General features: G+C 41.8%; 1 protein-coding gene across 2 annotated transcripts in view; it reads right to left on the bottom strand.

The window, feature by feature from the left end:
• Positions 1-22,787, bottom strand: part of nup210 (nucleoporin 210) — a 54,223-nt gene extending 31,436 nt beyond the window's left edge. For both annotated transcript variants that reach the window (XM_080764144.1, XM_080764145.1), the window contains exons 1-18: positions 22,193-22,787; positions 20,804-20,943; positions 18,727-18,858; positions 15,577-15,667; positions 14,256-14,406; positions 13,435-13,567; positions 12,704-12,862; positions 12,071-12,139; positions 11,398-11,504; positions 9,893-10,033; positions 9,294-9,431; positions 8,476-8,631; positions 7,747-7,960; positions 5,787-5,932; positions 3,318-3,536; positions 1,495-1,668; positions 966-1,158; positions 163-269 (exon numbers count right to left, since the gene is read on the bottom strand). In XM_080764144.1, the coding sequence (XP_080620270.1) occupies positions 163-269; positions 966-1,158; positions 1,495-1,668; positions 3,318-3,536; positions 5,787-5,932; positions 7,747-7,960; positions 8,476-8,631; positions 9,294-9,431; positions 9,893-10,033; positions 11,398-11,504; positions 12,071-12,139; positions 12,704-12,862; positions 13,435-13,567; positions 14,256-14,406; positions 15,577-15,667; positions 18,727-18,858; positions 20,804-20,943; positions 22,193-22,356 (2,634 nt within the window). In that variant the 5' untranslated portion in view covers positions 22,357-22,787. The remainder of the gene's footprint in view (positions 1-162; positions 270-965; positions 1,159-1,494; positions 1,669-3,317; positions 3,537-5,786; positions 5,933-7,746; positions 7,961-8,475; positions 8,632-9,293; positions 9,432-9,892; positions 10,034-11,397; positions 11,505-12,070; positions 12,140-12,703; positions 12,863-13,434; positions 13,568-14,255; positions 14,407-15,576; positions 15,668-18,726; positions 18,859-20,803; positions 20,944-22,192) is intronic.
• Between the last annotated feature and the right edge of the window lie 2,258 nt (positions 22,788-25,045).

Raw genomic sequence — 25,045 nt, 5'->3', positions numbered from 1 at the left:
TAACAATGTAGCTACTGTTAACATTGTTAGAATGCTTGGAAAACAGGTTGGGTCAGGTTTATAGGACAGAGATGACACCACAGTCGGTAGTTAAAATACTGGTTCCACTGGCAGCAGCGTCATGCGTTTCTGGGTGACTTAGTACTTGTTTAGGGTCATTACCTTTCTGAGAACTTTGGCTGCCACAAGATGTGACACCTGGTAATCCACAGCAGTCACTGTGATGGCGGCAATTCCTGTCTGATGATGAACAAGAACCGTCTGACGACCTGAGAGAAAAAAAAACAAGTTAATGATGCATTAAGACAAAAATAATTAAATTGTTTTTTAAATATCGTTGCTGTCGGGCAGAAACCTCCTTCCTCCCCTTTTTGCGTACGGTAAATTAACAAACTTGATCATAATAGTAGTCAGTGTCACACAAAAGCATCAGATATACAACTTGTAGATCTGCTACTTTTGAATTTGAATTTGAATCCTGAAAAGTAACAATACCACATTGAGGTTTTTTTTTTTACAAATTATTTGTGGGCCATTATCGCCAATGGTAACGGCCCACCAAACAGATTCAAAAGAAGTTAGCAAAATGGGGGCCCATCGCTGTAATGCATACACACCTGGGGCCCTTGAAACAAAAAGGTTTGAGAACAACCACTTGATGTGGTTGCCATGTGCCATGTGTATAATAATAATAATAATATCTCAAACTTATATAGCGCTTTTCTGAGTACCCAAAGACGCTTTACATGGGGGGGCTTTACAGAGGTAACCACAAAAAAAAAAAAAAAATGTGTATGTACCATGCAGTTTCTTCAGTGCCCATGCCATGCGTGGTGTGATGTGTACTGTATGTACCATGTAGTTTATTCAGTGCCAATGCCATGCGTGGTGTGATGTGTACTGTATGTACCATGTAGTTTATTCAGTGCCAATGCCATGCGTGGTGTGATGTGTATGTACTGTACCATGCAGTTTCTTCTGTATGCCAGCGTCCTCTTGCAGTTCCAGCTCCATGGGCATGGAGGGTTCGATGCTGGCCAGGGACACTTTGGTCGAATCCCACAGTAGACCCAGAGAGCTGAAATTGTCGAACTTCCTGCCGTGCTGATCGAAGGCGGCCAGGTCCAGAATGGGATTACGGTAATTTGAGACGGGCACCTGGATGATGATAATGTGTGTATTAATATTGAAGAGTAGAGGTGCAATAGATAAGACTAAACCAATTTAATCCATTACTTTAACTAAATTATTTGAATAAAATCATTAAGAAAAAAAAAAAATCACGCAGTATGGCAAATAAAACAAAAATTGTTAAAATATCGTCGGGAAACCTCATATGTCCAAAACTGTTACTTTTCAGGATTCAAATTCAAGAATAGCATATCGACAAGATGCAAACTTGCTTTTGTGTGATGCTAGTATGCCCAATTAGGTTAATTCAAGAAAAAGTTAAAATATGTAGATAAGGAGTTAAGCAACGATATGATTGTTTACCACTTGTTTGTTGTGCTGCAGCAGCGGACAGCTGAGGTCCAGCTGGTGGCTGCTGTACACAGGCACTAGGGTCAGGCGGGACGGGGGTGCACACACAAACTTGACCACCGCCGGCTCCACAGCAGGGTAGGGGTTGGTCAGACTGGCCTTGTTCCCCACAGTCACCTCCAACACCTGATGAATAAGATCATTCATGATCAATAAATAAAATATGTATGAGGAGCCTTGTAAAAGTGAACAAAACGCATGTTCAGTGTTCCGGCATCTGTAGACAATACAGTAAACATCCGAGTGCATTTGGATTGTATGACACCTTAAAGTTTTGATATTTAGTAGAGAGACAAGAAACATTGTGCACAGTTCTAGAGTTAAATCTTACAACAGGGGAAAAGCTATGTGCTCCATGGCTGTGCGATGCGTATTGCACGTTTGCATCGTTTTGTGTTAATTGAGCTGTTAATTAAAACTGTTAATTGACCCGTGTTAATTAAACTGTTAATTGAACTGTGCTGATTAAAAAGTCTCACTTGAACTGTGCTGATTAAAATGTATTACTTGAACTCAGAGAGTAACACTAACGTAAAAGCCATTTCTAAAGTTGATGAACTTTTACAAATTAGAAGTAGTCATACTGTGTAGTCGTACTGTGGAGCATAACCATTTTCATTGTATCATAATTCTGAAGAATATCCTTGAGTATCAGGTAGAGTAAGTAACTAAGTTATTGGTAGTGAAAAGCTATGGTAAACCAGGTTTATGGACAGTGAAGGCTTATGATAACTAACCAGGTTATGGATAGTAAAATATGATAACCAGGGTTATCGAACTTATCGATAGTGATAAGCTATGGTAAACCAGGTTATGGATAGTGATAAGCTATGGTAAACCAGGTTATGGATAGTGATAAGCTATGGTAAACCAGGTTATGGATAGTGAAAAACTATGGTAAACCAGGTTATGGATAGTGATAAGCTATGGTAAACCAGGTTATGGATAGTGATAAGATATGGTAAACCAGGTTATGGATAGTGATAAGCTATGGTAAACCAGGTTATGGATAGTGATAAGCTATGGTAAACCAGGTTATGGATAGTGAAAAACTATGGTAAACCAGGTTATGGATAGTGATAAGCTATGGTAAACCAGGTTATGGATAGTGAAAAACTATGGTAAACCAGGTTATGGATAGTGAAAAACTATGGTAAACCAGGTTATGGATAGTGAAAAACTATGGTAAACCAGGTTATGGATAGTGATAAGATATGGTAAACCAGGTTATGGATAGTGAAAAACTATGGTAAACCAGGTTATGGATAGTGATAAGCTATGGTAAACCAGGTTATGGATAGTGATAAGCTATGGTAAACCAGGTTATGGATAGTGAAAAACTATGGTAAACCAGGTTATGGATAGTGAAAAACTATGGTAAACCAGGTTATGGATAGTGATAAGCTATGGTAAACCAGGTTATGGATAGTGAAAAACTATGGTAAACCAGGTTATGGATAGTGAAAAACTATGGTAAACCAGGTTATGGATAGTGAAAAACTATGGTAAACCAGGTTATGGATAGTGAAAAACTATGGTAAACCAGGTTATGGATAGTGAAAAACTATGGTAAACCAGGTTATGGATAGTGATAAGCTATGGTAAACCAGGTTATGGATAGTGAAAAACTATGGTAAACCAGGTTATGGATAGTGAAAAACTATGGTAAACCAGGTTATGGATAGTGAAAAACTATGGTAAACCAGGTTATGGATAGTGAAAAACTATGGTAAACCAGGTTATGGAGAGTGTAAGCTGTAAGGATCAGATCTGACCTGCTCTCCCAGAGTTCTGCAGGTAGCTGTGAGCCAGTGTTGGCTGTGGCTGTGAGTCGATGGACCGGTCAATGCCAGGCCAATGCTGCTCTCATCCTCTGCCTTCAGGTTCCGGAAGAACTTGGACGGTTCCAGAACCCAGGGCTTTGGGCCTCCCTCAAAGAGCATCTCTTTAGATGACCCCAGGGTCACCAAAGCCACGGATACAGGGTCAACTGCCTGAAGAAAGAGAATAAATGAAACAACAGTGCATGCTGAAAAAGACACAGCAGAAATAAACAAAGAAAAAACAGGGTCAATCTATAGCTGCCAGTGCAAAACAAGTGCTTGAAAGAATATGATTTGAAAAAATAATATTTAACCCATTCAATCCAGGAAAGCATCTGTTCCATTTTAGATTTTAGTTATATACATGAATGTGTGTCACTTTATTTTCTTTTTAAAATCAGATCTACAAGCTCATAATCACCATGAAGATTTTTTACAAATCATTGAATATATTTTTAAAGTAAATCTTTTTCAAAAAGAAAAAGATCAACTAAAACGGGTCCATGGACCATGGAAACAATATTTTGAGATGGAGATCCACGGCCAAATACATATAATTTTGGGGGAGTCAGGGGGAAATGAAAAAGTTTGAGCACCACTGATAAACAAAACATCACAAGTTTCTCAGAAAACTGTTTGTGGAATCAGAATATTTATTTAACCAAAATAGCCCTCATGCCATGCTTTTCATATTTTAAGCAGTCACAGAATATTCATCTTCATTATGATTGCATCCCCGACGGTTGATAATGAGAGAGGCAGTCGCTGCGCGAGCGCAAAAAAAAAGAAAAATACTTCTAAATCCGTCCATGTGTTCCATAGTTAGAGCCCATTGAAAATGTAATGGTGGTCGGCACCTATAGTGGAACGATGAAGAGATAGACGTTCTAACATGGAAGTGGATGGGAAGAGTTTTAGCGTGGTGTCCTTGTTCCTCGCTTCACTGGAGCTTGAACGGTGGATCATACGTAGGTTAGCCAAAAGCTGCATCTAGTGTAACCCTCCCCCCCGCCCCTAAAGAAAAGAAACGTGATTGGTTGGCGGTGAGGGCCTAATGGGTTAAAGAAATATAATTGAAAAGAAAAAAAGTAGTTCACTTCAATATTAGTGGCAAGCGGCATCGTCATCCGACAGTGTGGTGGTGGCATAGAAAATACCAAAAAGCAATCACAATCACAGCGATCTGCTATTTTCAACATAACGCACAACGGACAGATGTGATGCTGGCCAACAGGTAACATTAATGAGTATGCTGGGCCACAGTCTAATGATGTAGGAATGACAATGATGCATGATGCGAGATTAAGCCACTTTATATAAATAATCCACTATACTACCCCAAACAGCTGACATGCATTCCATTATGGCGCCGTCAAACCACACAAGGAGAAAGCAAATTACAGAGAGCAGTGCCAGAGAATAATTAAGATGCACCGCACAAAGGAACAACAAACAACAGCAAACTCAACACAATACCAGTACTACAGACAGACACTCACACTCCTGTGTCTTGATTGCAGCAAAGGCGTGAGCGTGTGCGTGTGTGTGTGTGTGTGTGTGTGTGTGTGTGTGTGTGTGTGTGTGTGTGTGTGTGTGTGTGTGTGTGTGTGTGAGTGTGCGTGCATGCGCTCATCCTCCCATGATGATTTAGAGAAAAGGCTAATTGCTGCTCAGGAGATAGTTTAACCCATTCTGACCGGGCACCCATTTTGGTGTTAGCATCATGTTACGCTTTATGTATTGAAAAATAGCAGATCTACAAGCTCATAGCGCGCCACCGAGTGGCGCGCTACGAGCTTGTAGGTCTGCTATTTTTGAAAAATTCGAAGAACGACTGACATTTTTAGAATCTGATCTCAGGTCAGAATGGGTTAATCAGACCAGTGTGTGTCCAGTGGAAACCTCGTATGAATCTGATCTCAGGTCAGAATGGGTTAAAAGAGTAATGGCGTAAGACAACAAAGACCGCAGGGTAAAGATGGGGATGATTATTATTGGCCTCCAGGCACTGACTGCAGACTAAGTAAATGTCAAGGAATTCATTCCACCAGAATATTCATGGTGATGTACAGTACACACATTCATTCTGAGAGCCTCCCGAGGATAAGGTAAACCCAGAGAGGGTACATCTGCCATTTTTGAGAACCACTGTTCTAAGAATTTTCTGAAAAACGTATATAGCCAATATCTAAAATGGCACAGATGCTTTCCCAGTTTAATGGCTTAATTTCAAGGACGAGAGAACGTAAAAATGGAACCAAAAGGACCCGGCTAAATATCTCTGCAGAGAACAAGCCCATCTACAAGTTGTAAGCTCGACGACGTTTTCACCTTAAGTTCTAGCGGTTCAAGTGGGTTAATGTGAACGATGACGAGCATGCGATGAGAGAAGAAGGGAGCACAACCTTAATCCAGACTCACTCTGAGAGGTAGGTAGGCAGCGATGGTGATCTTGGCACTGAGGTGAACGTTTGCGTGGGTGTAGCTGACCCTCAGGACCGTGTACCCAGATGCCAGGGCCTTGGCCCGCACCACACTGCAGTGGCCCTCCTCCGGACCCATCCTCCCTGTCGGGGGAAGAGAGGGGAGGGAGTGAGAGATTTAATACTTTATACGTCAGAAAAGAAAACGGCAGAAATATATTAAAGCTACAAAGGATAACAGAAAAACGTCTAGAGGACTCGTTTCCATTGTGGTCCTCCTATGTATTCAGTTCATGAACATAGCATAAAAATGTACACGTGAGCAACAATGTACACAAGAAATGGAAAAATGACATGTACTTCCAGTTCTCCTAATAATGTTTTTAGACCCCCATTTAATTTCTATCTCTGGGACCCCAATGTATATTGTAAAATCAAAGTTAATTTAACTCTGAAAGTGTACAAATTTGTACACATTTGTACACTCTGAGTTACAGACCCATACGGGTCCATTTGGTTCCTAATTATCATTTAGCTGGGGACCCATGGAACTCTCTCAAGGACCCCTCCTAGAGGTCCCCGGACCACACTTTGGGAACCACTGCTTTAAGGCATTTGTGGTGGCAGAGCAGTAAAACTTTCCCATGTTTGTTCTAAATGTGGTGATATCAGATCATGGTCGCTCCCTCTAGTGTTGTGGCTGAGGGCAATGTCTCTTTGACTATCTTAAATACCAATCCCAGTGAAATTTGCTTAACTACGTCTTCTACCCCGAGCCATCCCATCAAAGCAAAGTGGTTTGGAATTACTGTAGGTGGGTCTTCGGCTTAAGGTCGAGAAGTAGTCGTATGACTTTGTTTTGGGAGGTCTGAAGGTTAGTTTTTAGTGACAGAGAGAGAGGAAGGAAATTTACAGACGGAGAAAGGAAGGAATAATGTGGTTATGACACAGTACCAAATAAAGACTAAACGGGCCACACAGGACTACTAACTGTTATACTGCAGATGTGGGGGGGGGGGAGGGGTAATTTATCAGTTCCCAGGCAGGTACAGTACCACAATAATCTAATTCATAATGCAACATACCAGAATGAAAACTCATAGATCTTGCAATTCTGCAGATAGAAAATTTGTACTGCCAATCGAAAAGTCATAAAGAAAACCCACTTGGGGGGGGGGGGGGCATGAGTTGAAACTCTATCGATAACATTCCATTTTCCCTTTACATTATAAATTACATACTGTATGACCATAACGTTTTTTTATTATTATTATTATATTTTTATGCCACTAGAATTATTAATCACATGTTTCACTCCTAAAACCACTTAATTTTCTTTTTTACAAAGGTTAGAGCTTTACCGCCAACTGTCTACAAAAGGTCGTTGGCCAATTAATCTATAGAAGTACCAATCCCAGCATTCAAGTCATATTTAGATTGAGGAGGACCGTTTCACATTCTCTGGTTTGTGATAATAGGGCAATTATACTGCATATAGGGTATATAAATCGTTTATTCCTATAATAGGCTACTACACCCTTAACGGTCCACCTGGTTCAATTTGTACAGACACTCTTCGGTGTTAATTTAACACTAAAAAGGATTTTAATGTGTATAATGGTCCCTTTAAATAACAATATTCTGCCTGCAATTCAACAGGCTAGAAACCCAACACAGGTGATTTCATTAACCCATTTTGGTGTTAGCATTATGTTATGCTTTAGCCATTGAAAAATAGCAGATCTACAAGCTCATAGCACGCCACCGAGTGGCGCGCTACGAGCTTGTAGGTCTGATATCTTTTGAAAAATCGAAGAACGACTGACATTGAAACATAGCTTTTTCAGGAAACTGTCAGAATAGAAGACATTTTTAGAATCTGATAAACCATGACATCTGACCAACGATCTCTGCAAGGTAATAAAGTGTTAATTTACTGCAACTCAGACGTGACTCACCGTCAAGCAGCTGGAAGACACCGTGGTTCTCCTGCTCGACCAGCAGGTCAACGTGGGAGCAGTCGGTCAGCATGACCCTCTCCTCGCTCGCCTCGTCCCCGTCTCCCCCCGCCGGGGAACCAAAGATCCTGAGGGGCAGCTCCAACACCTGGCCCACTCTGGCTTCTACCGCACAGGGAGAGAAGTCCATCCCCACCGGCTCCACGACATACACCTGAATAGAACCAGGATAGAAGTGTTTATTATCATCATGAGACAATCTAGACATTTTAAATTAAAAAACATCTTAAATAGCCCAATCTACAGTCGCAACCTAGGGTCACACCGCATCACAACGTGTCGTTTGTGAGCTTGTAAATCAGGTATTTTCGCCATATGTCATATGATTAAATATTAAGTGGTTTAAGAGTACCCCCGAACCTGACAAGCACTTGGATAGTTTGACTCGGTTCCACAGATAAACACTGAGAATAAACAAACTACAAGCTATTGTAGATAGGCTATTTTCACAAATTATTTCCAATATAATTTGGGGACCTCCCCATGGCGGTCAGAACCCCCAGTTTTGGAACCACTGCTCTAAAATAAACTTGACCCTGTGACATGTGGTGTCATCACATAAAATAGGGGTGTCGCATTGTGTGAAAGCCTGAGAGGTTTGTCATTGTAGCCAAGCTACACTTCATTGTACAGTGACGACAACAGCAGTTGAACTGAACGGAGGCTCACCTTCATGTGGCTGTGGTGCATGGGGTTGCGCACGTCGTGAGCGTGCACGGTGCTCACGCCCGTGTCACTGACAGTCGTCATCACTCCTTTCACGGTCACCGTGGCAACAGCCGTGTTGGAGGAAGACCAGCTGAAATTTCCGCTGCCTCCGGTCGCCTGACAGAAGCAGCAGAGTTAGAGTTAGTTAGCATGTGTCAATATACACAGTGGTTGTGCACACTGGTTCTCCTAGTTACTGTAGGAAGGAGACGTATGCATGGAATAAAGAATTTTTTAAATCTCATGACTGAAATTAATGTTTGTTTTATCATATTAAACCTATATTGCTGCTGTTCTACATACAGCCAAACAGTTGGGGGGGGAAATGACATATTTTAGGCATAAACCTTTGCTTTTATGACATTTCTGAGACAATTCATGTTTGTGAAAGATGCTTCAATACAGGTTCTATTGATTATAATGCTAGTTTGACCACTTTAATCTAATCTTGCAAGATGCTTGAACGATCATCGCCAATAAAACGCCTTGTTTTACAATCCTGTCAAGACTGTTGTACTCGTTTTGTTTTGTCTGGTTTAGTTTTTTTTGTATTTAGTTTTTTGTCTGTGCATGTACTGTCCGTATTGTGGTACTTCTGGTTCTATATACATTGAATTGCGATTGAACAGCTGTGAAATTTCAGAGCCTCAATAAAAATACATTGGAAAAAAAAGAATGCCTTGTTTTTATCCTGTTAAAATAGAAGCCAATATTCATTTTCAGATCTTTCTCCAGCTAGGACATGAAAGACCATGTTCTGTTCAAACCGGGACGCTTACCTGTATTGTGTACTGGTAAGCTCCAATGCTGGGCTGCCATGGGAACATGAGGATGGCAGGACTGAGAACGATGGGGTTGTAGATCTCCACGTCCTGTTCATTGTGCACTGGACTGGTCAGAGCATGAACCCCTCCCTCCTGAAACAAACAGTCAAATCCTCAGTGTCAATTTTTAACTCTTAACTGTCAAACTTTAACTCTGAGCAAGTCTATTTGGTTATGCTTGTACAAGCTCAGAGTTAAAAAGGTACTTAAGGTCTTTTCTGTTTACTAAAGGCCTGGAAAGACAGGGAGCTGTTGCTGAACATACACTCTACAGAAATGATTACAGAAATGAATCATTACCATCGGAATATAGAGCTTAATCCTTTTAATGTTTTAACACCACACACACCTCCTTTAAATGAACACACACACACACACACACACACACACACACACACACACACACACACACACACAACTCCTTTAAATGAACAGACACACACACACAACTCCTTTAAATGAACTCCACTCTCCACTGGAGTGCCAGAACTAACTGGGTGATTAACACAGTAACGACGCTCTGGTGGCTAATTTGAGGTAACAATCAGACTCACTTGATCTATGACAGAGTTGAGCGCAGCGTTGATGAGCGCTTGGCCGTCCTTCAGCGCTCTCACGCGGTGCTGTGATCCACTCGTTGAAGACTCCACAATCTCAAAGTACTCCACAGGGAAGACTGTGTCAATGCGTACATTCTGCACCACAGGGAGGGAGAAACAACAAAGGTGTAATGATGTTTTGCTTCGTGTTCAGTTTGTTTAGTTGGCTTACAACGTTAAAAAATTAAAAAAAAGTTATATTGAGGTAAAGTATTTGCTTTAGCACAGAGTCAGAAACAACAAAGATTTAATAATGTTTGTTTTGTGTTTTTTAGCGGTGCCTCTGCTCCATTACGCAGCTGTGTTTGTCCCTATGCGACCGTTTCTGACGCGGGAAGGCTCGCAGGAATTAGGCCGCCCCCCCCTGGGCGCGTTCCTGGGGGTCTGGATGTTCCAGGGACCCCCACACAGTAACTGTCCTTTCTTGAAGATTTTTACCAAAAATAATCAGTACAGTACAGAGCACATTACAGTACAGTAACTATAACAATAAGTATAGTTGCACAACAATGTTGAAAAATTAAAAAATGGTTTTTATTTAATATTCATTATTGTGATATTCGAATATCACAATAAAGCACAGCTTTCTTTATATTAAGTAATGGCAAATAAATGCTCAAGAGGCCAAGATTCAATCGGATACAGCATACACCATGACAGGCAAGACCCTAAGAAGTTAAACACATTTCAAAGTATGTTGTTGGCAAATGTGGAATGAGAGATAATACTCAATGTATTCTCTTTGAACTATAACCGATTTGTTTTGAATACCATCATTCAGTTTGTGGTCAGGGGCAATGAAAGCACATATTCAAATTGTGGGTTTGGGTTATCTGGCTTTTACAAGCAAGGACATGTGTGATGTAGTAGTGCATTATAATCAGTTCTCATAGGGGGTGCCCAAAGAACAATTAAAATAATAATAAATAAATAAAATTAAATACAAATTAAAATGTAGTCACATGACAATTAACCCATTAAAACCGGGAAAGCATCAGTGTCATTGTAGATTTTTTTGTGTGTTGGCCATCGACAAATAGACCTACAACCTCACAGGCGGCGGCTCACATATAAAAGACAGGGTGCTCTCTCGCCGTCCTTGGGGAAGAGGGGGGGCAAAGCAGCATTTTCAATGGGAGTCACGTAGTTTTGACAAGACAAGCTTTCTCCGTGGCTGTCTTCCAGCCCCCCTCTCCCATGGAACAAGCAGGGAGCAAGCTTGTCTCGTCAAAACCACGTGACTCCCATTGAAAATGAATTACGAGCTGCTCTGCCTCAAGGACAGCAAGAGAGCACCCTGTCTTTTATGTGTGACTGAGAACACAGCCCAAGCTTGTACATCTGCTGTTTACTTATTTATTTATTTTTGAGAAATCTTGAAAGTGAGAAGTAGTGATTTAAGGTATTTGTACGAATCAGGCTCAGGTCTTAAGGGTTAAATGATAATGAGACATACTTACATCAGATAGGTAAATTCTATTGCTGGATTTGTCGAATACTTCAATGTGGATATCATACACTCTTCCTGTCTCAAGAATCCAGCTGTCACCTGGACGAATCTTAAAACCTGAATAGAATAATAAAACCATCATAGTCACAATACAGAATCTAAATCAAGTAAAATGGCAACATACTGGCAGTACACAGTAAAGTCCTCAGTATTCATTCATCCAGTTGCAACTCGGGTCACTATCTTGCTTAAACTTTTTTCCAGACCCACGTGCCGCCCCGCATCCAAAAGGGTTGAGAAATGACAGAGTTACCGTGTGGGGGTCCCTCTACTGTACTGTACTGGCACACCCGAAAGCATATACAGTTAATACATGCGTGTGTGTCGTGTGTGCGCACACACGCGCACACACACACACACACACACACACACACACACACACAGTGGTGAAAAACAACCATGCTGTTTTCGTGCTCAGACCCACCCACCCAGCCACACACACAGCGCTCCGTAAGGGAGCGGTTGCACCACTCAAAAATGCTATTTTGACCGACCTGCTCAGTGGTATAAAAATGATATTAATAATATTAAATAAAGTCCACTGCGTGGATAACCCAGGTTTGAAGTTACAGAGTGCAGCTTTAATAGGGTTTAGATAAAAATGGAGAAAGAAAGAAACAGACCTAGGTAACCTGGTTCAACCACATACAGAGTGCTGCTGGGAAGACGAGACACTCCCTGAATCCGAAGTCCTGAGTTGTTGCTATTAAGGAAAAGCCAAGTTAGGTAAATAAATGGCACATTAATGAACCATTTGAGAACATGGAAGCGTGTCTAAGAAGATCCCAAGTTTGCACTTCCAACTACAAATCCTGGTTTAGCACCTCAGACCCTTTTAGCCCGGTCTGCCGTGTCTCATTACATCAACAACCAATTCTACTTCACTGGCTCTGACCACGGCCACACACACTGTTCCTTACAATTTACACACACACACACACACACACACACACACACACACACACACACACACACACACACACACACACAGGCAAATTACAGCATTGGTTCTCAAAGTGGGTTCTGGGGACCTCTAGAGATCTTTGGGGGGTACAAGGTGGTCCCGAGCAAAATTAGTTAACACAACGTCAGAATCCTTTTAACCACTTTTATCGATTGTATATACATTGGCTATTAAATAATAGCAGACAGCTTACAGCATATCACTTGGTGCCGCCAGAGGCAAAAACACTTTTTTTCCCCTTTACCGAATGTGTTCCCATACTGAAATCACTTTGAAATGTAAGGAAGGATACGCTTGTGGTCCAGCACCACGTTGATGTGTCCCAGTTGGACGGCGGTGGCCGTGGAGGTACGCTGGTCCAGACGAGCCACAGGGAGCTGTGGGTCTGCATCCGGGCCCAGCACGCCATTCTGGAGATGGAGCTCATACTGGTCACATGGCATCGGAAGCTCTGCACACGCCCAAGACAAAACATACACATGTCAGCTCCACATGCTTTCACAGTCAAATCCAGAGGGATACTCAACCTGGACACGAGTGGCACTGTACTGGTCCCAGTCCAGTTATCCACAGGTCCGTCTCGGTCTGGGTCAATTTGATTGAACCTGTGCTACCCTCTACAGTCTCTACCCTGTACTCTGTGAACATTTGCCAAAAATAGCCAATGTATACGCTCACAACACATTGCAAGCTTGTACAGTACATCAGCAATTTGTGTAGAGTTTAAAAGAAAAGTAGGCCTGGATGACTCTGGTCAACAAAGTATAATAGTGGTTACAATTTATTTTGTGTCGAGTAGCAACACAGAATTGTAATACAGTATGTACAGTTGTACACACTACATGGGGATTAGAATTTGGTACATTTAGTATGCTATGATTCACTACAAAGTAACATTCTCCTGTGTTCATTATTCATGTGTACAAAAGGCTACATTTATACATGCTCAGGAACACGTAGGATTTTGCTGTGAACAGCAGAAGAATCTGGTTTACTGGGCCTTGGGCAGAGTCCCAGTCCCACCTGTGATCTTGTCCTGTCTGATCTTCTGGACCTTGTAGCTTATGGAGGAGTGTGCCAGCAGGTACACGTTGTACGCAGGACTCAACAGGATGTTCTCTAGAGTCAGCAGTTTAATTTCTGCTGCGCCCACATCCTGTGGAACGGATGCCCAAGGTTACCATGGTTACTGCGCAACAAACATGCACACAAACAACATGCAATACTCAATAAGGCTGCTTCTGACTCAAACCATGCGACCGTGACTTCAATTTGGCCATCAGCCGTTCAATTAACATGCATACCGTTACTGATACTAAATGTGCTGCTACAGCAAATACTATTCCTTAGCATTTTTCAGGGACGAATGACACTTACATTTTACCCTTTGTCAAGTCGTATATGGGTAATAATTTATTACCATCTAATCCAAAACCTCTGACGAGCATGTCCGCGCCTTATAAGGCAGATAAGGCAGGTAGTACTTTTATCGGCCAACAGCAGTCGAGGTTCAAGGACATTTATCATCACATACGCATAGCTCTGACGTCACAGATGAGGCCAGAGGAGCAGGAGCCATCTTTGTTATGCAAGCTGCTTCTATTTATAGACCTCTACTGTACATCCCAGGAGAATTAAACGGCTAGCACAGAGGGGCGTAACAACTGCACTTCTTTCTATTCTTGTGATGCCTCTGTCTCTTTCTAAAAATAGACCACAAAGACCTTGGGGCCATTTATAATTTCCTGCTGCATCGACATTGCACTCGAGTTCCACAGAAGCAAACAAATAGTTATATTATGCTTTATGCATCATCATCAATAAACAAAAACAGCTTACTGTACCTTATACAGAGGCTCTTGCATCTTAGCTTTTATCTTGGCGTGACCCGTTTTCTGTCCCGATACCAAAATAATGTCTCCCTGTTTCCCAACACGCTCCATTTCAGAGATGTAGCCAGGAGGGGTGTAGGTTGACTCTGAGAATTTAAGGACACTTGGGGAAAAAAGAAAAAAAAATAGAAAATGCATTACACACTCAGTGTGACCCACTTGCAACTGACCCCTGGAATGATTAATCACACTAGCTATACAGTAAACGAATAACCACCTTGAAGGTAGAACACACAATGCACTTTGATTAAATAATCACTATATCAATTATTATCGTCATCCCCCCCGGGTCCCTTTTGTTCATTTGTACACTCTCAAAGTTACAGGCCCATAAAGGTGCCCTTATTACACTATCCGAAAATACCAGATTTGACGCTCAAGTGGGACCGCGACTCCATTGGAAGAGATTCTCGGGCATAAATTATCGTCTAGTCTAGTGTGAGTGTTCAAAGATCCAATCTGAACCCTCCTGAGTTGAACCACTCCGATCATTTTCAAACGCGTTTGATATTTATCTGGCTCGCTACTGCAAGGGAGGGGGCCACAATGCCCATATCCCGCTGATCTCCCACACACACACACACACACACACACACACACACACACACACACACACACACACACACACACACACACACACACACACACACACAGTGTGTGTAATCAATGTATAAACGACCGATTAGCTCTATGCTCGTACAATGTACATGTACACCAAATATATTAATGCCATGCACTGCACAAGCCTATTTTTCGTCGCACGATGGTGTCGCGCAAGACCACAAGTGTTGCTGATGAGACGACGCGTTGTCAGCTTGAGCTTGTAGATCAGACACAATGTACCATGGTAAGATAATAATAATAATAATAATGTACCATGGTATGAAAGAAGCACCAATCAGGCAACAGTCTCAGTCTGTATCTCTCCCTGTGTGTGTGTTGTGTTTATTGCGAGGCACAGCAGAGGGGGTGGGGGGGGGGGGGGCTGGCTACACTGAATTTGCCAATTGCCCGCCCAGCAGTCTGCCGTCAACCAGGCGGATGTGTGCACGCATGTGACTTTGAGGTAGTGTATTGCCACCCTAAAAGTCAATTTGGACCACTTAACGGTCCCTGGACCTTACGTTGACAACCAGTGCACTAGATCAACAGCTTAATTTTGTGCAACATTAACGCATCGATTACAATTAAGGTTCCACACCACACATCTTGGTGCCTCTGTATGTGGTAGTTGGCGATCTACTGTTAAAGTCAATATAGAAGGAAGATTTACCGTATTGAGTTGTCGGAGAATCCATCCGTGTCTGCATCTTTCACAGTGGTCCAATCAAACACCAGGCCCGCCAGAGTGCTGAAGATGTTACCTGCAATGATAATAAGAAAAATAAAAAGACAGGTGATTTCTCTGAATCTAAATCACATATTACGATTCTAACCACTTAAACCATTCTGTACGGGAACCCGTTTTGGTATTTTAACTAAGCATTATGTTACAGTTTAGCTATTGAAATATAGCAGATCTGCAAAAAAAATTAATCGTGAAAATGTGGCACAAATCTTTGAATATATATTATTTCTTTCAGAAGAGTTTTTTTTTATTTCGACGTCAGGCCTAAATGGGTTAAACCCTCAATACTTTGTAAACTTGACCTTTCACTCTGTACTTGGTCTGCTCGCTTTCCCTCGGTCTACACACCAAACGACTCTGCCAAAAATAAACAATCTACACAGGCTCACTACCTTGCAGCACATGCATGAGCTGCTGGCTAACATTCCTCCTCCGAATATGGATGCTAAGGTTCAAATGATTCAACTATAACAAATAAATAAAAACTAATCGCACAAATAATTGGCTGCCCCCCCTGTAGTAGCTCTGAGGAACCCCTAGGCTAGGGGTCCCGGGCCCCCTGTTGAAGTCCCCTGCTCTGCAACAAATCTCTTCGTAGAAAATAGCTGATCAGACTCAGTCTGAAGAAGAGCATGGGCTCCAGACGTCACTCTTGATTCAAATAGCAACTTGGGAGAAACAACAGTGTGCTCTCTAGGTGAATCTAAGTTCACTTCAGGGGCCAGCAGGACCTGCCTTCAAAGAGTTTGTATGTGAGCTTCTACCTTTTGATTCCGATTACAGTCTATGACATCAGTCATGTGTGAGACTTTGAGTTGTATAGTATTTTTGGGCAAGGTTTAAAACTGGTCCCACACCATAGTCAAATGTAAAATATATAGTACTTCATACTACTGGCAGGAGGGTGCACAATAAAGTTGTCGCTGATCGGTCCAAAAGTTTGCACGATAAGCCAACGGACATACAGACATAACAAGACACACGCTACAGAGCCATGACACAAAAGACATGACCAATCCTACATACACACTGCTAAACAAACATTTCCACTAGCTAGTGTCTGGGGCTTAGACTAGGTGACAACAACACTTGCCTTAATGCCTCTGGCAGTTGAATTGAATTAGCTGAAGCAAGACCTCTTTTATGATGGGATTTGCGCCTCTACCTTCATCTGACAAATTCAAAGTATACGTTTAGGCCAAAGCAAACAAACAAAACACGGGCCTTGGGGCCATCATAGAGAAGGATCCTGTGTGCTACAGCTCATTAGCTAAGTATGTGTCTGCCATAAATGGAAGCAGTGGGACAGAACAAATAGAGCCAACTCCCAGCTGCCTGAGGGTAAAGGAAAAGCTGCCCAGGGTTATCTCAATCATCACTTTGAAAGGTTACTGCAGTAGTTATGCAAATGATGCGCCGTAGATCCCACTGGAGAAAAGTTAACGCAGACAAATACTAAAAAAATAGTATGAAATAGTATGAAATCCTTTGATTATAAAGACTTCATGAGCTGCTCCATTATCAATGGCAAGCACAGACTGGTTTGAGAATTATATTACAGTGCCATTATACTGTAATAAGTAATAACCCAGTATTATCATTTAGAAATGACACTATGAGGAGAATTAAAAGCCTGTACGCTGGGTACAGGATGGAGGCCTGGCATGCCTCGAGTCACAATAGGTGGGCAATATATCAATATTATATACATTTCCTTTGGATTTGAATATCGCAATAAAGTGCTAGGGCATGAGTGTTGCGGATTCAAAGGTTGTATGGTTAAGGACTCTTAATTTGTTTATACTCGGTAGCAGTTATGTGGATTGGGTTACCTGCAAGCCTGAAGACTGCATAATAGCTGAACTCTACCAGCAAATAGTTTTTAACCGGTTCCACCATGTACAGTACCCATGTTGTGTTTTAGTTGTCTGGAAATTGTATGAATTAATTACATTTTCTGCATTTCTTTAGCCTTTATTGGCAACGACAATAGAGAAAGGAAAGGAAATGTGGAGAGTACGCCAATAGGGGAATGACATAATGACACAAGTAGCCTGGGGTCCACCTACAGTATGCTTACATGGCAGCTCCCGGCAGGATCCGCCGGGAGAATCAGACGCTGCTGTGTGACATGAGACTAATGAATTAGAGCGACAGAGAGAGAGAGAGGAGTGTATGTGTGTACGTGTGTGCGTCAATTTAACAAAGGTGCAGACGATCAGAAATCAGCAGAGAGTGATCGACATTTGCACTACTGTATGCCATATTGAAGTGGACATGGCCCCAGACTTTTTTTTTGTCCCTGGAAATAAAAACGCCTGGGTTTCCGAGGCTAGTTGATAAGAGGATTTCCCCGTAAACATTCGCTATCAGGTTGCCCTGTGTGATTGTATTGATTATTGATTTTATGTTTCTGAAGCCTATGTCTCCTACAGCCCCCCCCCATATCGTCCAATCGTCCATATCCATATCGCCTAGTGCTACCTCAGGATACATAACTGTGTGGTGCAATGAAGATAAGACACCCAGCACATAGCGCCAGGTTGTCAGCCGGGGTTGTCAGCGTTATTGTGTCGCAATTATCAGCATGTTTAGGTTTGGGTACCCAGCATTGGAAGGCTTATGGTGTGTTTGGTGTGATCTTGGGCTATTAATCCCATCTCAGTTGCTGGGTATTGTGTTGACAACACGTCGGATCCCGAATGTCCAAATGAGCAAATTATAATGGGCATCTGCCAGCCAGCCCACCCACCATAACTTGATTTTCAGTTTTGCTCAGAGGAAGGAAGGCACTGGAGCAAACTCTGAGCCGGTTTGCCTACACCCTGTAAATTGAAAAAGGCTTTAATTGTCCGAGTTTGCTCCAGTGCCTTTCTTCTTCTACACACACCAATGCCGCTCCCGAGATGCACCGGACCAGCCGGAATTTGGCTTGGGGTGCAATGGAACCGCTTTGTACTTTCTTTTTTGCTTAATTTGTATTGTGGTTTTGTTTTAATGGCATGTATGATTGATGTTGATGTGTTTTGATTGTTTAACAGTGTTATCGAGTGCACATCATATACAGTACTGTACCTTCAGCATCCTTTGCATGGATTTTCAGAACCAGAGGAGAGTCTTCCAAATGCAGTTCTCTGGTGGTGGACACAATGTGGATCTCACTGATGGCGTCCACAATGGCATCACAACGGAGGACCTGACCTGTAACTGCAAATGGGAGAAAGTAGGTGTCATAGCAGTAGCACTGTAGCACATTTAAAAAAAACTCACCCTGGAAAATACAATTGAACAAACCCCTCTTACAATTTGCTGATAGTTACACATGCACAGTAGCGACTGCAAAGCAAAATATGACACACAAGCAGGTATCCAGTTATCCAAAAACATCTCAAGTCTGAGGCGTAGCTAAATTGCCTCCATAATCCGATGAATCGATTAATCCTTTATATAAACGGTGATTAATCAATTCTGAAAATAATCGTTAGTTGCAGCCCTAATGGGTCAGGGTGGTAGTTTGACGCCCCTGCTTTATAAGATTAACAACTTCCTGGAACTTTACAAAGTTACAGGAAGTTGTTTTTCGACTCGATTAAAAAACGTGCCACCAGATGTGACCCAGAATGGTTATGTTCTCATATGACTGTACATGTATGATGTATGGTACAACTTATACATAGTTAAGTCAGGTGTTTGCTGTTCAGTGCAGATTCTGAACAGCTGAAGGGGCTGTTTCAAACCGCATGGGTCCCATTAGCAGAGCACAAAGCGCTGTTCAGAAGAGTGGTGGGTCTGGGATATTGGTTGTTGTGAACCTTAATTATGCAACACATCTACGATGGAAGGTCAGCCACCTGGCCATTACACGCCACCTCATTTCTCTTACTTACTGAACATGCCGGTAACTTACTGCATACTAGTGCATACAGTAGGTCACCGTTTCTCAATGTCCAAATAATGGAACCTTTTGAGCTTGTATATCTCTGAGAAACAAATCTATCCTCCTTACAGATCCATTTGTACACACACTGTCAGAGTTAAATAAACACTGAGGATTTTACAGAGCAGATTGGAGGTTCCAGAAAGAAACAAATATCAGAATAATTGCTTGGATTGGAAACAGTACAGACATTACAGTATCTGATCTGTAGTGCAAGCACTACTGGGGGTAGTGGTGTAAATTGTATATTTTGTATACTGCATTCCGAGTATGTGATTGTATTTTTACTCTGCATCTACAGCACTGGTTCTCAAAATGATTGTGATGTTATATTAACCAATTCAGCTGGGGACCCCCAGGTAACGCCCCCACCCCTCCCTTTTCCCTGCACCAAAACTATTCGCCAAAAATAGCCAATCTACAACAGCCACAACTGGTCAAATTGTGGGCTTGTAGGACGGCTATTTTCTGCAAATCTTTTATGACATGCACAGAGAAAGGACGCTTGGGTTCAAGTGGGTAAAGTCAATACAGCATTGTCTGTCTTGTGTGCCAACAGCTGGAGAAGCCTGTGAGTCTGTCAACACAACAGCTGCCATGACAGGCCTGCAGAACAATATAGAGTCAATGCTGTACATTGTTATAGGGAAAGGGTGGAGGGAAAAAAGACTAGAGCCATGAATTGTGCAACAGAACTATACATCATTCAGAGTTTAAGAGGATTGGCAACATGAACGATGCAATGTTGTGCATATTGTATCAAATATTATTGTAAATGGTTTGATCCTTTTGAACTTGCCTTTCGAAATTCTAAACAGTTCACGGTACGAACAAGTGTATTAACTTTCAGACTAACTGTGGAATGCCCTACCTGAGGCCATCCCACGAGCCGATTCTGTATCGTTTCTTAAATCACTTCTAAAAACAAACCCGTTCAGAAAAGCACCTTCCGTAAATCACCTTATCTATGCTGCATTTGTCTCTTGAATCTCTTGTTTTATTATTATTTATAATTTGGTTTAGCTCTTTTTATTCTATCTTTTATTCTATTTTAATTTGTGTCATTTCATCTGATTAAAGTGTATGTAATTTGTTCCAGTTTTGTGGAGCACTTTGCAACTTACAAAGACGTTCTATATAATATGTATTAATACAGTACTACTCAACACGTTCAGGCTGTATTTGTTGAGCCGGTTTGTGTTGTACTGTACTTACCAACATCCTCAGCTTGGATGATGCTGGTCAGTCTGGTAGGCTGGGTGGAGAAGACCTGGAGGACAGCTGTCTGGGAGCAGTCTCTGCTGCTGTCTGCAGCTATGGGCTGAATGCTGGCTACCTCTGGTCTAGTAGATGACCTGGAAGGTGATTATTACCTCATTAAATACATCGTCAAAATTGAAGCATGGATTCAAGCAAACTATGAAAATGTTGTTACGTAGGTCTAGCCAGTTGACATGGTCATTCACTAGGTGTCGTGATGCTAGGGTGACAGACAGGGTCCTAGAAATGAAGCCCCGCAGTGCAGCCTCATGACAAGTTCATACTAGGTCAATATCTTCCAATCTAAATAAGATATCACCACGCTCTGTATGTCAGTTTTATACAATCTGGGAAGTGGGAACCCATTCAGCTACGGAAAACAAAGTAGGCCTATCTGTCTTGATAGATTAGTTCTGATAAGCTTGATCCGCAGAAGATCTGGTAGCAATCGGTCCTACAGATTGCTATGGTTTAGGAGAAAATTTAAATGGTACAAAATGTAGTAGTTATTGAGGCACATTTGAGTGAAGACAAATTGTGTAATAGCAAGTTGTATGTTGTGCATCAATCAGACTCACAGAGAAGTGATGACTTTTCTCTGAATCTAAATTTTGACATTTAATCATAGCGCCCCCATCAGGCCGATATGGGTCACCGTCAAACTCGTGTCAAAGTATAGTGACACAACTTGAACTTGGATATCATTGACGATGATGTCATTGTTAACCATATCTCACGGAAACCACGAAAACAATAGGGTTCTTTCAGCTCTTCGGGCCTATTATTACTTCCATTGTCTAAAATAAGTCAGTTCATCTCATAATGCTGACTTTTGTTGAAGTTTCATTTCATACAACAATACACACACACGGTTTTAAGTGAATCGCACGCACAGTGAGCATGATTCCACTAGTTTAGTGATTTGTTGTCGGCCATGTGGCCTCGCATGCCCCGCATGAAATATGAGAGCTCAAGTCCGGTTCGCTTTTCATGGCAGAGTGAAGTCATGTCAGGACAGCAGCAGCTAGACACAGACAGTTTGTGTGTACCGCAGCTTCATGTTTATGCGGTTTTAAACTCTCACGATTTCATGTTTTGTTCTGTATTTGTCAGTTGCACTGTATGCTGTTTTTTATTTACATAATGTTGGCCAACTCTGGCTGTTTCTAGAAAAAAATTGATTTTTATTAGTCTGGGTTTTTACATTTCGTCGTAGGACGGTGTGGCGCGCCAAACAAATGTCAGATCTACAAGCTTACAACGCGTCGCAGAAGCGACGCGCTGTGAGCTTGTAGATCTGCTATTTGTTCCCCCCTCATCAGCAGCCAATAAAAAGGTACTCACCATCTGTAGCAACCTTCAGTCGCCTCCAGTGTGAAGTTTATTCTGGTGCCTCTGGCCAGTGGCAGCAACACTTTGGGAACGTTTAGCTTCGAGGCGAGACCAGTGTGACCGAATATTAACGTCAGTGCACATATTAATACTTTAATAATGACCGCCATCACCATGCCCGGTTCAAACTTCAACGTGAGCCCCCAGCCTCCACACTGAGTCGAGACTCGAGACTGACAGACAGCTAATAAACAAACCCCGGATGAATGAAAATGTGGTTCCCCTGCCTAAACACTTAAACTTCTTCCATATACTGTACAGACGGTAGGTTTGCGCGCCCCGCCGCGTGTTGAACCACGGCAGTAGGAGGACTAGTAGGCGTTTACATTCACACGCGTAAATACTATGACCGCTGGCGTGAAATATGATAGTAGCTTGAAGTTAATGAATAAGATGAGGAGAGCCGGCGCACACAGTCATGATGATGATGCACTGCCTGCCTCCTATACTACTCCACGGCACGCGTGCTCTTCAAAATAAAATCCCTCTTCCTTCCTTGTTGTCGGAGACAATAGGCTACTGGAAATAGTCACACCGTTCAGTTAAATTAAATTATGTACTATATTCATACACAAAAAGTTATAAAATATTTCGTATTTCCTCGTACACAGACCATAAACCACAGACAAGTACCGGCGGTGAGGACGGTCGCGCCATTAACGGTAATTGGAGTTCGAGCGTGCATTCTGGGAATTGAAGTATAAACGTCACTGAAAACGGATCTGGGCGACTGCTGATGACGAGTGTCATTAAATTAACTATGGTCTGTCCATAGAGTTAAATATAAGGGTCGTCTGTCCCACTCCCGTCATATAACTCTATGGTCCATAATGTGCAGCTGTCAATAGAATATAATAGACTACAGGACCACATTGGAAAGAGGTATTTTGATAAACTTTATGTCATCCTCTGTATGATTTATTGTGTGTATTATTTATTTATTAATGTTAATACCTAGAATCAGTCAATCAATAGGCAAGGCAAGTTTATTTTTTAACTAGAAAAATAGAAATTAACTTGCAGAATAATATAGCACAGAAGATGCACAAGTGGATCAGGTCTGGATCAGATATTACTTAGATTTTGTGGTGAATGTAATGTCACTGACCAGTAGGCTGTCAGAATGACAGGTAAATGGGCATATATGATGAAGAATTTATTTGCAATGGTTATTTTGTAGCCTATTATTGTTTGTGGATTGTCTATTGTTTGAACACACACACACACACACACACACACACACACACACACACACACACACACACACACACACACACACACACACACACACACACACACACACACACACACACACACACACACACACACAGAGAGAGAGAGAGAGAGAGAGAATACCCCTTCATAGTTTCATGCAATTTGTTGCCAGCCTGCCACTAATATTTGGGGTCTTTATATTGAGGCACCTACACCATACGACCTACACAGGTTCAGGTTCTTGAATCAAGCATGGTGCACCCATTTCCACCCCTAGGTGTCAGTGACGGCTATCTGTACATTTGTCCAGAAACACATGGGTATGATATGACTACTGTACAGACTGGAAAACTGTATGAGAAATGATTTTATGTTTAGTTGCTTTAGTTGCTCGTCACGTGTTTGCTAATTATGGAGTAGCGCACTGGTTTTCAAATTGGGGCTCGGGGACCCCCAGGGGTCTTCCAGGTGGGTGTCCCCAGCAAAATGAAGAACAGTTTAGACACTTGTCCACATTTTATTCTTTGGCTATTCAAAAATAGCCGATCTACAAGCTCACAGCACCTCCCGAAGCAATGGAGATCTTCCTTTTTCATAAACTCATGAGGGTCCCTGGCACAAAATATTTTCAAATGAGGGTCCGCAGCCAAATTCATATCAATTGGGGGTTCTTGTACAAATGTTTGAGAGCGACTTGAGTAGGTTATAGTGCACATTAACCAAATCCATTCCAATAGGCCTACTAGGATGATGAATGAACATAGGGTTACAAACATACAGGACTTTATGGTTGCAAAGGAATACAATGACCACGTTTTTGGCTAGTCTTGGCGCACAAAGGAGCATGGTGCAATCAAGAACAAACAATTCATCCCCAATGTAATATGACATCATTGCCTGGCATTATTGGTCCATAGCAGAAATATGGTCTGTTACCAAGACTGTGAATACGTATTTTCTTTGATCTCGTTACAATGATGTTCATCCCTGACTGTTTTCTTGGACGCAGTGAAATGCATTGCATAGCTTCATTATAAAAGCTTGATTTGGAGTGTTTTACATAATAATTTGTGCCAAAGGTAACATGTTGTATTACTCAGCATTGTCAATGAGAGCACATCCTTGACAGTAAGCAGTGCTGTGCTGTGTTCTCCGATGTTGGAAAGTAGGCCTACGTTAATTTACTTAAAACTTGAGAAATTCTTACACCACCATGGTGTTATGTACATGTCAGCTGCCAGCACAGTCAACAGAGAAAACTACATCTGACAACATTATGAAACGTGAAACAGATCAGGTCTTAAGAGTTATTTTCCCCCTGCTCCAGGTTTACATTGGTGCTGTATACGTATATTTTGATGCCAATACTTTTGTTCTTTTACGCAAGTAAAATGTTCAATACTTTAACTTGTAACAGAGTATTTGTGGTATTGCTACTTTTACTTAAAGTAAATGGGGAAGAAATAGTACCTTTCTTCCACTGGCTGTTGTTCCCATTATGATTTGATGTGAGTGGGTTTTGTTGGGTCTGTGCACTCTTCAATGCATGGACAGCAGCGGAGAATGAAACCTGAGACCTACTACAGGTTC

The sequence above is a fragment of the Protomyctophum bolini genome (genome assembly GCF_963924005.1).
Source record: "Protomyctophum bolini genome assembly, chromosome: 5".
NCBI lineage: Eukaryota > Metazoa > Chordata > Actinopteri > Myctophiformes > Myctophidae > Protomyctophum > Protomyctophum bolini.
This window is presented reverse-complemented; position numbering and strand designations above follow the sequence as displayed.